This window comes from Mustelus asterias, chromosome 16 (assembly GCF_964213995.1).
Source record: "Mustelus asterias chromosome 16, sMusAst1.hap1.1, whole genome shotgun sequence".
In the NCBI taxonomy this organism is placed as follows: Eukaryota; Metazoa; Chordata; class Chondrichthyes; order Carcharhiniformes; family Triakidae; genus Mustelus; species Mustelus asterias.
The window spans coordinates 62,648,020-62,662,360 of NC_135816.1; the positions used below are offsets into that span (position 1 = coordinate 62,648,020).

The following is a 14,341-nucleotide window of genomic DNA, read 5'->3' on the forward strand; positions in this document are numbered from 1 at the left end:
AAAGGATGTGCTCTTCTCTGATCATATAACCAGTCCCTTGTTTCTGACCTTCCCTTCCATCAATGTTGTAGAGGTAGAAAGGGAAGGAAATTAGTGGCAGCGAAAAGGGAGGAAAATACCAATGATCACTCTTAGAAGTGGAGATTCACAGTAAGCTTCCCTACTCAATTCCTTTGAAAGATACTCTGTGGATGTTTAGATGAAAATCCAGCCCAAGTCTTTTTTTACTTCATCTTATTAAGAAAAGATATATTATAAAATTTAATAAGGTATCCAAAAATTGCATATGTCTGGTTTCAAATTTGGAAAAAAGATGGCTAACTGGAATCTACCTTGAAATAGTTGATTACAAGTCAAAACAAGCTATCACTTGCAATTATAATACCCTATCTCCAAAATACATGGATAAATGGGAGAGTTTAAGGAAGTGTGACAAGCATGGTTACAATAGGACCGAGGATGATCTGCTGCACACTGAGCTGAGCTTGAAGCAAAGATGAGTGAGAACATGATCCCTTTCTTTATAATTCTCAGAGGGATGCAAAATGTAGATGCACACAAGTTATTAACTGTGACTTTGAATGGAAAATTTGATACAAATACAAAATTGGCAAGCTTCAAACAAAAATAAAAGAAGCTTCATTTCCTTCCACTGGACAATGGACACGCAAAAAGACTTGCAAAAGTATCTTGCTATGTTTATTGATTAAATATTTAAAATAGGATGATCAGCTAGTTGGTTTACGATTAAAATTGAAGGTGATTGGGGTTAATACAGATTGAAATAGAGCACTACAAACGTTCCTGGGCATCTGCCATCATGGAAATGTCATATCGTAGAAAACAATCAGTCAAAAATAAGTAATGAAGGATATAAGGTTAGATAAATACTCTGGAGGTTTGATTTGATTATCTTTGAAAAGAGAGGTCAGAGGGAGACTTGTGGAAATCTCTTCAGGAGACTAAATAAGTTTTAAGCTTTCATATCTATGCTAACAACACCCAACGATACCTATCTACCTCACTTTTGACCTCCTCGACATTTACTGCAAATCACTTGCTCTTGGGAACAGTCATTTTTTTTTCTGCATTGACAAAACCAAAGCTTTTCTCCTCCAAATCCACCTAAAAACCTTTTCAATAATTCTTAAATTCACTACACCAATCTTACTCCATTTTCTGGTTATTTTCACCTTTTCATTTTTTATTATTCATTCGTGGGATATGGACATTGCTGCCTGGGCCTGCATTTTATTGCCCATCTCCAGTTAAATTTCAACTGAGGGCATTTAATAGTCAACCAGATTGGGTCACATATGGGCCAGGTTAAGAATAGCACTCTTTAGGGTATTAGTGAACTGGGAGGGTTTTGCACCAATGTCATTAGACTTTGAATTTGAATTTCACCATTTCAAATTTGTGGTGAGATTTGAACCCGGGTCCCCAGAGCATTGCACTGGATCTCTGGATTACTAGTCCAGTGACAATACCACAACACTACTGCCTCTAGTTTTCTTAACTGCTTTGAAAAGTTTTATTACACTTCTATTTTATTAAGACTGCCAAATAAATATATGTGCAGAGTGCAGAGGAGATTTACCAGGATGCTGCCTAGTTTGGAGGGTAGATCTTATGAGGAAAGGTTGAGGGAGCTAGGGCTGTTCTCTCTGGAGCGGAGGAGGCTGAGGGGAGACTTAATAGAGGTTTATAAAATGATGAAGGGGATAGATAGAGTGAACGTTCAAAGACTATTTCCTCGGGTGGATGGAGCTATTACAAGGGGGCATAACTATAGGGTTCGTGGTGGGAGATATAGGAAGGATATCAGAGGTAGGTTCTTTACACAGAGAGTGGTTGGGGTGTGGAATGGACTGCCTGCAGTGATAGTGGAGTCAGACGCTTTAGGAACATTTAAGCGGTTATTGGATAGGCACATGGAGCACACCAGGATGATAGGGAGTGGGATAGCTTGATCTTGGTTTCAGATAAAGCTCGGCACAACATCGTGGGCCGAAGGGCCTGTTCTGTGCTGTACTGTTCGATGTTCTATGTTCTTGTTGAGTCCCTGCTGGGGTTTATTACCCATGGTCTGGAAGTAATAGACCAATAGCAATTTATTTTGGTACACGCTTTCTTATATTTGGATTTATCTAAATAATCATCAATACAGTATAGTTTGTTGTGGTGTGGAAGTGTAAGATTTCTACTGTAATGATACAGTTTGCTTTTAGTCAATCTCCATGTCCCTACCTTTGAAACAAACTAGATTATAATGTTGTAGCCTGTTAGAGATCTGAGGGACCTCGGACCATAGTATATTAATGAGCATGCAAAGCAGATGGAGAGTTAATGTACCACAGAAATTAATCCATTTAATTTCTGCCAAATATTATAATTTTTTGATTCCAATGGCCTAGATGTGTTGTGGTGGCAAAGCTGATTAACCGGTTTGAATTCCTTTTCTCCACAGGGCCCTGTACACTTACGAAGATAACACTGACAATCTGAAATTAGCCGATTCAGGAGGTATGTGACTAACGCAGGCTGGATTTATGCCTCTGGTTAACATTAGGCCTTTTCTACTGGATTTGATCCAGATTCACCATAATTTGAAAGTAAGGGATGCAGTATACTCTGCAGTAACCCGGTTTAATTACAGCCTTGTAAGGAAATGTATGTCTGGTTAATGTACAGCACATTCAAGGTTCTGCACTCCATAGGATTTGGGCATTGATCTGCAGAAGTCATGGCCAGTTCAATGACAACCTCTAATTAACCTACGACTTTAATTTAAAATTGCAGGATATAGATTCAAGTGTATGTCTGGATTGGCAGACTTCTAATTCTATAACCTTTCAACATTCTCGCATATCTAAATCTGTTAAGATGTGTCACCTTGCTTGCCTGCCAGGCTAGAGAAAGAAGTTCAATGTTTTGCAATGCCATTAGAAGTGCTTAGAAGTTGTAGACCTGGATTTTCAGTTGGGAGCATAGAGTCCCTGGACCTAGGGATATCTTTCCAAATAGTACCACGAGCTTTAGATCTTTTCCTCAAAGGTTTAAAGACCTCGAATTATGTTTTGGACATTCCACTAATGAAAATTAGATCAATTTGAAAGCAGCTGCATTTTTCAATGTGCAACTGCTTCCATTAACCACAGATGTGCAAACTTAAACCCACCGTTTCCCCCCTCCCCATGACCAGCCTCCACCCCCCCCCCAATAATAGCGGGTGCCAGGTTGGAGGGTGGGACTTCCAGAATTGGGAGCTGGTGCCATTTTGTGTGAGCTGGAGACCCTCCATGTCCCTGTGAAAATTCAGGCCTTTCTTTCTTTCTGTTAAGATGGAGCAAGGTTGTACAAGGCTTCTGCAGTTCAAGCATCGGAGATGGGGATGTGAAAACTCCTACTTATTTCACAGAATTTTCTAAATGTAGTGCGGTTTGCCAGGACAGATAGTGATAATAAGGCTATATTCTGAAACAATATAGTTGCCAAGATTGGCAGATGAATGGAATGGGAGATTCAATCAGTATGCCATGACTATATAAGGTTGGGAAATTATGTTCTTTGCCCAGTTTCCTTCTTAATTTTAGACATTTCATCATACCGATTTCTATCCTGACCATTGGTGGGTGTTATTAGTTTTTCTTTATTGTTTGACTTTCTTCCAAGTCCTACTAAGAGCAGGAGAAACCTTTAGCTGTGAAATCCACTGCCTGACGGGATGATTAAAGCAAAGACCATGTCGGCATTTAAGAATAGGTTGATCGCCCATTGAATAAAAGGGAAATAAAGGGAAGTAGGAGTTGGGAAGCATGAGGGAATGCTCAATGGGGAATCAAAACTAGCACAGACTGGTTAGGCCGAACAACTTGCTTCTGTTTTACAATTTCTAAGTAATTCTAAATTATGACACCCAGAAATTGGAATTATGCAGTAAAATAATTGATTCTCCTATACTGAGTTGAATTGTCTTGCAGGCTAGTTATAGACCTTATCACTTAACATACTTTATAGTGCCATTTCTGGTACTATAGCACCATACTGAAAAAAACACACACACACAAAGCAAGAAGCTATTAGCATGGAAGAGTCCCACACATATATTAGGAGAGATGAAATCCTGAGGTGTGTGGCTACTTTCTCATGTTTAGTAACTGAAATCCAGTAGCAGGCTGGTGCCATCCATTCTGTTTCGCAGAGAATTGGGAGAGAGGAATGTTGATGGTGTTGGTATGAGTAGTGCATATGAACAGCCAAACAGGAGGAAGAGGCACATAACTGAAAAAAAACTGGAAAAGTGAAAGAAAGAATGGGCCAGCAGCTATGAGGGGAAAAAATGTTCATACTTAAAGCAAGAACAGAAGGACACGGTTATAAAAAGATGGAGAGGGAAATTGCAAAGAATAAATTCAAGAAAGAAAATAAAGGTACAGAGAGGTGCATAGTAAAGCTGATATTTTTACATTTTATGGCATGATGTTGTTGTATTTGGAATTATTTTTGTGCATTGCGCTGACAGCCCACATACGTGGGCTCAGTTCATAAGGACGCCCAATTTGATGCATTTTCAGTAATTTAATCAAAGAATTACAAGTAAATTAAATGGCACTTTTTAAAACTAAGAAATAAAAATAAATCTAAATCAAGTGATAAAAGTAGCTCCCCATTTAATTTATATGGTTGTGACATATTCCTAAGGCACGCGTGAAAACTGGAGTCCTCCACGCCGGTCTTTTGGTGAGCTTGGTACTGCAATCCTCCAGCACTCTGTCAATTTATTTGACAGTTAGAAACATTGCACCATTAGGAGGGGAGGGTGATGCCTAAATACACCAGTAAAGCCAGCTTCAGATCGCTCGGGCGCCATTGGGCAAGGCGACCCAATCTGCTAGTGAATTGGGAGACCTCCCTGCCCACACAGACATCAGTCCTCCCACCAAACACTCCCCCCCCCCCCCCCCCAACCCCATCATTAGTGGCATTGTCACCCAATCCCCCCCCCCCCCCCCCCCCCCCCCCCCCACACACACACCAACATTTGCCGCCGGCATTGGGGCATCAGAACCCTACTGATGAGTCCCCTGGTGGACCCACGACAAGCCACCCCCTGCCCCCGTCACAACCTCCTTCCGTAATCCCCCCTTCCATGACCCCCACCCCCTTGCAGAGCTCCCCCTCCACCCCTTGAACTCCCCCTTGTGTAGGCACCACTCCTGCATAAGCCCCCATCATTATGCATAGCTCCCTGTCATATCTTCACCCAACGAAGACCCCACTCCTACTTAGGCCCCACCCCCTTGGCACTGCCCCAGCACACTTAAGGTGATCAACTGGGCACTGCCAGGACGATAGGTGGGCATTGCCAGGCTTGCACTGCCTGATGGAAACTGCCTAGCCATGCCCCTGACCATGTAGGGACTTCAGTGGCCTCTGATTGCCCCCGGTGTGGCCATGGCACTTGGACCCAGCTACTGCAGAGCAGTGGTGATTCTCACCAGCATGATGTCTCGCCAATGAGGGAGGAAGCATCCATGAGGGTGGAAGCAAGCATGCTGAACTTGGTGAGTAGATTTAAATATAGTCAATTCTATGTAAATCAGCTCCGTGCACCTTCTGGAAGTGAAGCCATTCTCGCCGGTAAAATGGAGGTGGGAAGATAGCGATTTTTGGCCTCTTGTCTTCACGGCTTGTCATGCTGATCGACTAGTACATCAAGGAACTAAGAATAGTACTGCACAGGAACAGGTCTTTTGGCCCACCAAGTCTGTGCCGACACGGATACCTCTCTAATTTAATATTTTCTTGCCTCTTTGGGTCCATATCTCTCTATTCCCTCCCTATTCATGTATCTATTCAGATGCTTCTTGAACGTTGTTATCGAATCTGCTTCCACCTCCTCCTCTGGCAACACATTCCAGGCATTCACCACCCTATGTGTGATAAACTTGCCCCTTAAATCTCTCTTAAACTTTCCCCCTCTCACTCACTCTCAATCTATGCCCTCGAGTAATTGACTCTTTGACCCTGGGAAAAAGACTATGACTATTCACTCTATATCCAAGCCTGCCTTAATCTTGTAAACCTCTATCAGGCACACCACCCCTCCCCTCTACCCCCACCCTTCCTCACCTCACTGTCCGATACTCCAATGAAAACAATCAAGTTTGTTCAACTTTTCTTCATAGTCCATATCCTACAAACCAAGCAACATCCTGGTAGATCTCTTCTGCACCCTTTCCAATGCATTAACATCCTTCCGGTACTGTGGTGACAGAATTGTACACAATACTCCAAATGCGGCGTAACCAAAGTCTTACACAGCTGCAACATGATTTTTCAATTCCCCGACTGATGAAGACCAGCATGCCATACGCCTTCTTGACCACCTGGTCCACCTGAGTTGCCACCTTCAGGGAACTGTGGATCTGCATATCCTAGATCCCTCTGTATGCTAACATTTCTAAGGGCTCTACCATTTACTGTATACTGTATACTTTCCTTTTGCAGTAGACCTTCCAAATCGCATCACGTCACATTTGTCCGGGTTAAATTCCATCTGCCATCTTTCGGCCCAAGTCTCCTTTATATCCTGCTGTATCCTCTGACAATCCTCCTCACTATCTACTACTCCCCCAATTTTTGTATCATCTGCAAACTAATCAGACCACCTACATTTTCCTCCAAATCATTTATATGTATTACAAACAACAGAGGCCTCAGCGCTGATCCTTGTGGAGCACCGCTTGTCACAGATCTCCAGTTAGAAAAGTACCCTTCCACTGCTACTCTCCGATTTCTATGCCCACGTTAGGTTTGTATCCATCTTATCCCGCTCACCTTGGATCCCATATGACTTCACCTTCTCTATCAGCCTGCCATGAGGAACCTTATCAAAAGCTTTACTAAAGCCCGTGTATACAACATCCACTGCCCTGCCCTGGTCAATTTTATTTGTCACTTCCTCAAAGAACTCAAATCAAGTTTGTGAGACACGACCTCCCCTTCTCAAAACCATGCTACTTTCCAATCTTCTGGTACCTCGCCCATGGCTAAAGAGGATACAAAGATTTTGGCCGAGGCCTCAGCAATTTCTTCCCTTGCCTCTCTCAGTATTCTGGGATAAACCCGATCTGGCCCTGGGACTTGGCCACCTTAATATTTTTCAAAACCTCCAATACCTACTCCCTTTTTATCTCAACATGTCCTAGAATGTCAACACCCTCCTTTCTACACTCACCATTCCCCACATCCTTCTCCTTTGTGAATACTGATACAAAGTACTTGTTAAGGACCTCATCCACCTCATCTGGCTTCACACTCAAATTCCCACCACTGTCCTTGAGTGAACCCACCATTTCCTTAGCTACCCTCTTCCTCCTTATATATGCATAAAAAGCTTTGGGATTCTCCTTAATCCTGCCTGCCAAAAACATTTCATGGCCCCTTTTATTCCTCCTACGTCCCTGTTTAAGCTCTTTCCTGCTACCTTTGTATTCCTCAAGAGCCTTATCCATTTTCAATTTCCTGAAATTTATGTATGCCGCCTCCTTTTTCACTAAGCTCACAATCTCTCTTGTCATCCAGGGTTCCCGAATCTTGCCATCTTTATCCTTCATTTTTACAGGGACATACTTGTCCTGAATTGTTAACAACTGACTCAAATTTCGGATGTGGACTTACCCTCAAACAGCTGCCCCCAGTCTACATTCCCCAGCTGCTGTCTAATACTGTCGTAGTTAGCCTTCCCCCAGATTAGTACTTTCACTCTGGGATTACTTCCATCCTTTTCTACAAGTATCTTGAAACTTACAGAATTGTGATCACTGTTCCCACGTCAAGCTGCTAAGATCGTGCCCAACAATATTGCTTCATGATCCATTGCTACTTCCTACCCATTACTTTTGATAAACTTATTCCATAGTTTGTAGCATTTGCCACACTCTGATAGGATGTTTATTTGCTGCTTTCAGAAGTGTCAGTGAACATGAGGGCTTATGTCTTATCCAGTTAGCGAATTATAATGAAAGCGCTGCTTTACCAGATATTTGGAGACAAAATTCAACTTTTGATAGTGCCACAAAACGTGAATTTGATGGAAAGGAAAGTTTAGTGGAATGTGTAAGGGGGAGCCAATCCGCAACCGTGTATTTCCGCCTTCACAGAATTGAATTTTACAAACACACTCACGTTTTTAGGAGGTGGGAATTTGCTTATCGGAATGGTCTTTAATGTGTAGCACAAGAAACTCATAACTGTTGTTTCTGAACATCCACTTCTGGTTTCCTAAGCTACTTTACTGCTATCAGTAGTCTGGCAGTAACCTCTCACTAAAATATGATTGGCATTGTAACCTTACTCATAAAAATAAATGCAGTATTGATTTTTGCAAGTTTTGATTGTGTCATATTTCTAATGCTGTTATTTAGATGCATTCAATAATATTGAGATGTTGGAGTATCAATTAGTATTTTTGATGTTATAATTTAAATTCAACTAATTGAGTCCAACTAATTGTTAAATTCTAATATATTTATAATTCAAACCATTTCTTACAATCCCCATAGAAACTTTTCAGAAGAAAGTAATTCCCATAACGCCAACAGGAAAAAAATAAGATTTCACTTTTTGAAACCTTTATTATAACAAACAAACAAGCCAAAATCCAGTTAATTCAGGTATTATTTAACAGGCAAATAACACTTCCAATAACAAGGTAAATTTCACTTTAAATAGCCAATACAACAAAAATACATGTACAAAACTACAAACACTCCCTCCTCAGAATATATGATCCTTAACTCAGCTACAAAGTCTCACAGCCCTCTGTATTTCACAGCTGGAGATTTTGTTCCTTTACTCATACAGGAAGGGTCATAGTTTATTCAGACAGCAGTCTTGCAACACCTGATTTCCACAGTCCCCCAAAAGGCATGTCCTCCCCAACCGTGATCCGCCTTTTTGGTCTTCTTCATTAGCTGTGCTATGACTTCCCCTCTCAGTGGCTTTACACCCACAGTTTCACAGCCCCTGCCCTATTCTCGGAAAACTCTCCCAACTTCTTCACCAGTAGATCTGTGTCTGTGTTCTGTAGCTGTGTCCTACTCCCAGCTGCAGAACAACAACAATAACTCGACGTTCAGTTACCTGTCTGCTGCAGAACACCAACAGTAATTCGATGTTCAGTTACCTGTCTACTTAACTTTTGCTTCACCTAACTCTCATTTGCATAACAACCTAGATCACATGAGCACTTTTCAGAAGTACTTTCAATATTGCCAGGAACAACATTAACTTGGTTTCACTTTGGGTTTAGAGGGAGAGTCACAAAAAGGGAAATTCAGACTTTTTTGCAAGGCACAAGATTCACCACACACAGTAAAGATAAAAAACAGAATCCGCACAGATGTCTTTTTGATGGATGGGCTTAAATCACTAGGGAGAAGGTATCGGTGATTTTGGGTGTTGCATCAAAATGGTGGGTCCAACATAGCCATTAGATTCTGCAATAGCAGCACAATTTTCAAATTGGCGTAACTTGCAATTACAGATAGACTACTTGGATGTAAAATTCATTTGCATCGCACCACTTCTAATGGCACTCAACGGTCTTACCTTCAGTGTTGTAGTGTGTGAAGCTACTGGAGTGGTGCAAACAAGTACATCCCTTGTATGCATCCAAAGTTGCTGAAGCTGTTTGATCATGACATCACTGGAAATCAACAGACTAACATAATTCCAGGATATGAAAATTGATCTACAAATGTACATGGAATGGATTTGGATTTGTTCCTGAAACAACAAGCATTGGGGACTGTGATGGGGCTATTTAAAAGTCGTAGCTGAAGTACTTTGGACTTACTTGAGCTGAAGCCAAAGTTGGTGGAAGGGCTGTGGTGAGTCTCCGGAGGAGTTTGGAGGTTTCTGCTGACCACAGAAAGGCAAACATTTGCATCTTGCATAGGTATGGGGGCAGTAGTTGCAATGCCATTTGCTCTGCAAGGTGGGCAGGAGTTGCAGAGGAAGAGACAGAGAGGGAAACCTCGACATGTGGAATAAGTACAATCTCAGGCTGAACTAATTGAAAAGGGAAAAGTCTTATGATCTAACGTTTAAGTAGTCTCATAACAGCAGGTTAACATCCAGCAGGTTTATTTGGTAGCATGAGCTTTCGGAGCGCTGCTCCTTCATCACTTACTGTGCCTATCTCAGTCCAACGTCGACAACTCCACATCAGATCTAACATTTATGGAGAGATGAGTTCAAAAGCTACAAAGATAGAATAAAATATTACACCAGTGAAGATACTGGAATCGTAACATCAAAGATATAATAAAAAATATATAGAAAGTGAGAATATAATAAAGAATAATAGCAGAGCTTAGAAGGAAATGTCATGTTTGGCCAAATTTATTGATTTCTTTGAAGAAAAAACAGGAGGAGTAGACAGTCGTAATGTGAGAGATTTAATATACATGGCCTTTTAAGCCACCTTTAATGAGGTCGGCTCATGGCTAAGTTGGAGTCAGGGCGCAAATAGCAGAATAGATTGCAAACCAGCTACAAATCAGAAATCTGAGAGTAGTAGTTAAAAGTTAAAGTTTATTTGTTGTCACAGGTAGGCTTACATTAACACTGCAATTAAGTTACTGTGAAAATACCCCAGTTGTCACACTCTGGCACCTGTTCGGGTACACTGAGGGAGAATTTAGCATGGCCAATTCACCAACCAGCACACCTTTTGGACTGCGGGAGAAAACCGGAGGAAACCCACACAGACACGGAAAGTAAGTGCAAACTCCACACAGTGGCCCAAACCAGGAATTGAACCCAGGTCCCTGGCGCTGTGAGGTAGCAGTGCTAACCACTGTGCTGTCCCCATGTTGTTCCACTGGAATAAATGCTGGGACTGCGTTGTTTACCATTTAAGTAAATGCCCTAGACTCGTGAATCAGAAGTACAGTCTCAAAATTTGTAGATGGCGCCAAATTGGGAATTATAGTTATAACAGAGAAAGATTGCAGAAGAATGGGCTTGTAAATGGCCATGTAAATGAATTTGAATTTGGATATATCTGAGAGTACATTTGGGGAGGAAGAATATGGATCCACTGATTCCTTGGAAAATAAAAACTTAAATGGAGTAGGAGTGCAAAGAAATCTGGAGATGCAGATTAAAAAACCATTAAAATATGCAATGCAGGTGAACAGAACCTTAAAAAAATTAAAGCATTAGAGTTAATTGCTAAAGGAATTTATTTAAAATCAGAGAAGTTATGTTAAGCTTATACATTCTTAGGCAGTCTCCTAAGGTCGAGGATGACTTGCTTCCACTGTGATTTGATAGGTTCTGATGTGGCTGATAAGTCCAATCAATACACCATCTGCAGACTCTGCAAATACAAGACAAGTGGCATTTGAAAGGTTCGCTAGATGGGTAGTTTAGAGGATTGTGCACTCCCTCTTTCCCTCAGCTTAACCTCTGCACATTCCCAATGAAGTCTTTCAATGTGTTTTGTGTCTTCCCGAACAAGCCTTCTCCATTTTGGTCAGTCACAAACAAGGGTCTCCCATGAGTCAGAAAATACGTTTGATCTCTTCAAGGATGCTTTGTGGACGTTCCTAAAAATTTTCGGCAGTCCTTTTGCAGCGACTCCCTTGCCGCAACTGAGACCCAAGCAGAGCAGTTGCTTCGGGGGTTTGGTATCAGACATATCTCCCACCCAAAGGAGCTAGTTTTGAGTGAATAGTGGCTTGATGCTGGGCAAGTTGACTTGGGAGAGCACACTGCTGCCGGACTGCTTTGCTTACCACCTGATTTGGAGGATCTTGCAAAGGCACCTTCTATAGAACTTTGATTAGATCATACCGAGTACTGTGCACAGTGCTGCTCTTCAAATTGCAAAAAATACAGAAATATGCAGAAAATGCAAAAACGATTTACCAGAACTAAGAAGGTACAGTTGTCAGGAAAGAATAAATAGGACATAGCTCTTTCCTCTTGCAAAGACTATCAGGCGACCTGATAAAGATCTTCAAAATTATGATGGAATTTGATGGGGTAGTTTGAGAGAAGACTCTAAAGAGTATAAAATTAGGATCATAAATATAGTCACTAAGAAATTCAATAAGGCTTCAGTGAAAGCTTCTTTACTCAATGGTGAGAATGTGGAACTTCCAGCCATATTGAATGGTTGAAGCAACAGCAAAGATCCACATGCTTCCTCCGCCGGACCATTAACACTAGCATAAATCTGATGGGTTGAGTGATCTGTTGCTGCAAATTCTAATGAAAAACATTAGGCTTAGGGTGTGAATATCCTTATTAACAAATTCCACTTTAATTACTGTCTTATTTTCCAAGTTTCTCTTGATCTCTTTGCACCTCAAGATTATTTGTTTCCTACTTTATTAGTGAGTATGGTTCAAAAAAGACCTACATTTACTCAGGTTCTGCAGGGAGTGGTGACGGGGTCGGGGGCGGGGGGGGGGGGGGGGGGGGGGGGGGGCGGGGGCACGGTATGGACTTAAATCAGAGATGTTTTGTGGACAACTTTAGCCAGCGTTGAGGTTGTGAAAGATGCAATATAAGTAGAAGCCTTTGCTCTTTTAGCCTCTCAGGGCAGAAATTAATGCCCCCTACCACCAGGTAACTTGGTGGTAGGGGGCATTAAATTGTGCTGGAGAGTGTGGGTGGACACCCAGCCACCTTCCTGCCTCCACAACAAGAAGGCTCATGGACAACTTTCTTACAGATCGCTAATTAATGATGCTTATTTAAAGGCCTCATCCTGCCTCTGCTGCCCTTCAGTCAGCAGACTTGCCACACAGGAAGCAAACACTGCCAGGTTTGCTAGCAGGCGTGCAGTGAGAGCAAGCGTTCAAAGGCGCTCAGTGCCTAATCGAGGACCCAGCATAAGGAAGGGGGCTCATTGAGAGACACCCTCCAGCCTTTCTTCCTCTCCCCTGTGCCCCTCCCCCCCACCAAAGATAGTGACCCCCCCCTCTTCAAGATTCTCTTCCTGCCCTCACTCACCAGAGGCTTGGGTCCTTCAGCAATCTTTGGTTGGTGCTTTGCCAACCATTTCCCCCTTTCCCAGTGCTGCTGACAGGCAATGGAGAGCTGCCGACCTTGGATTAGCCGGCAGCTTGGGTGGGATTTCTGCCTCCAGGATTTTAAATCCTGAAGAAGGCCTTTAGCTGGACACTGATGGGCATGATGGGCCTTTCCCAAAGGTGGCAATGAGGGACACTCACCAGCTGTCCAGCCGGCAAGTGTGACCCCTTTCGCCTGAATTAAATTCTGTCTATATTTTCTAAAGATTCCGCCATATTTCTGCTACCAAAATGTACCATCTCATTTTTACCCATAATGAAATTCATTTGCCATTTGCATGCCCATTCTACGGGCATGAATATCCACCTGCATCCGCCGTAAGTGTGAACGATGACGCAGGTGCAAAATCTCACGAGAACCGTAAAATGGGATTCACGAAGGCGAGATTTTGTAATCAGATTTTCCCCTTTCTAGTGACTTAATGGTGGGAACCGCATTTCAATACATATTGCTAAATTTTAACGTGGATAGCAGGCATCCCTGGCAGGCATCCCCCCACATTCCTAATTCCCCCCTCACCAAAGTGAAGTCACGTCAATGAGGTTTACAACTGCTTTTCAGACATGAAACAGTTGAAGGGAACCTGCCGGGCTTGCACAGGTAAGTAGATCCCTGGGGAGAGGGACATGCCTGGACAGTGCCATTGCCAGGGCTGCAGTGCCAGGGGGCTGTGCCAGAGCAAGCCTTCTGGTGAACTTAATTGGGTGAGTTCCCTTATGCATGGGGGTTGGGTGCCCTGGTACGTGTGGGATGTGGTTTCCCCTACCTGTGTTTGGGAGGGAGGGGGTGGGGGAGGGGGGGGGGGGAGCAGTGGAGAGTTGGTACATTTTTTTACACGCAGATGAAGGGAAGCCCGATCTCCGAAGCGCCGCCATTGCCGGATTATCTGGAAAGTAAACCCAGCTGAGAGCGAGCTACACACTGGTTTTCTTGCCTCAACCAGCACCCTGTGCACTGTGGATAATTCTCCCCTACAAGAGTAATATCTTCTTATATTTTGTTGCAGTCTCATACAGCCCTTTTCAAATGAATTTAATTTCACTGCCCCCAGAGATCATGACTGGAGTTTTCTGGCCATTCACGCCCTGCCACCATTGCCAGAGAGAACAGTGAATTTGGCACTCAGCCAAATCTCCATTCATTGCAGCCGGGCGGGAAAATCCCAGGGTAAATCCTGGGGTAAACGGCTGGGGAATCCCGCCCATGTTTGGACTTCAATCGC

The 14,341-nt window shown here is 42.8% G+C and overlaps 1 protein-coding gene across 2 annotated transcripts in view; it reads left to right on the forward strand.

Moving 5' to 3' along the window:
- Positions 1-14,341, forward strand: part of dbn1 (drebrin 1) — a 197,441-nt gene that overhangs the window by 128,029 nt on the left and 55,071 nt on the right. For both annotated transcript variants that reach the window (XM_078231629.1, XM_078231630.1), the window contains exon 2: positions 2,471-2,526. In XM_078231629.1, the coding sequence (XP_078087755.1) occupies positions 2,471-2,526 (56 nt within the window). The remainder of the gene's footprint in view (positions 1-2,470; positions 2,527-14,341) is intronic.